The following is a 989-nucleotide window of genomic DNA, read 5'->3' on the forward strand; positions in this document are numbered from 1 at the left end:
CCAGCATCTTTCCCACCACTGAGGTCAGACTAACTGGTCTATAATTTCCTGCTTTCTCTATCGCTCCTTTCTTAAAAAGTGGTACAACATTAGCCACCCTCCAATCCGCAGGAACTGATCCCAAGCCACTGAAACCTACCTTGCCCTGCCTATCCCACCTCCCCTACACCAGCTCACTCCTGTCTCCCTGAATCCCAATTCATTCATCATACTTTGGTCTATTTTAACCACCCCTTCAATTCTACCCCACCCCACAGTCTGTAACCTCCCTAATACCATCCATTACCAAACCCCCAAACTCCTCACAATCCATTGCAAATCCACACGAATCCTCCTGTCAGCTAACATGCCTCACATCAGACCTTGCACCCAGATATGCCCCCTTCTCTGTAAGAGCACTAGCCTTTACCCCCACTCTCTGAAACCCTCTCCGTTAACATGGAGAGTGAGAAACCTCAATATGTAATTCCTACCTGACCTCTGAGTGACCCTGCACTCCCCACTCACTGACGCTAACACAGCCTACATACGCCCCCACGGGGGACCCTTACCTGAACACTGGGGGTTGTGTTGGCAGCTGTCAAGACGACCCTGGTGGCAGTGACAGATCTCACAGTGAACTTTGACCAGCTGCCCTGGCCAGTACTTCAGCCCATCGACATAGCAGGGACAGGCTGCTACCTGAACACAATGCTGGTTATCATCCAGGAGCAGGCCCTCTGGGCACCAACAACCTGCACGCAACAGCAACAAGTCAACAGTTCCCAGAGTCAGTCCACTGTCAAATATACTCAGGACACAGCCACCACCTCCAGTGACACTCACAGGGTAACACTGTCCAAGGGAAGTCACAACAACTCCTGGTCAATAGGCACACACACACACACACAGACTCACAAGCACACACACACAGACAAAGGCACACACACACAGACTCACAAGCACACACGCACAGATTCACAGGCACACACATAGATAGACAGACGCCC

General features: G+C 51.4%; 1 protein-coding gene across 1 annotated transcript in view; it reads right to left on the reverse strand.

Annotated features, from left to right (window-relative positions):
- The window catches only part of LOC122547850 (SCO-spondin-like), a gene marked incomplete at both ends in the record, with an annotated part of 35562 nt that overhangs the window by 6695 nt on the left and 27878 nt on the right, over positions 1-989 (reverse strand). The window contains one exon of the mRNA XM_043686420.1: positions 552-734. Coding sequence (XP_043542355.1) covers positions 552-734 — 183 coding nt within the window. The remainder of the gene's footprint in view (positions 1-551; positions 735-989) is intronic.

This window comes from Chiloscyllium plagiosum, unplaced genomic scaffold, assembly GCF_004010195.1.
Source record: "Chiloscyllium plagiosum isolate BGI_BamShark_2017 unplaced genomic scaffold, ASM401019v2 scaf_8226, whole genome shotgun sequence".
NCBI classification, from domain to species: domain Eukaryota; kingdom Metazoa; phylum Chordata; class Chondrichthyes; order Orectolobiformes; family Hemiscylliidae; genus Chiloscyllium; species Chiloscyllium plagiosum.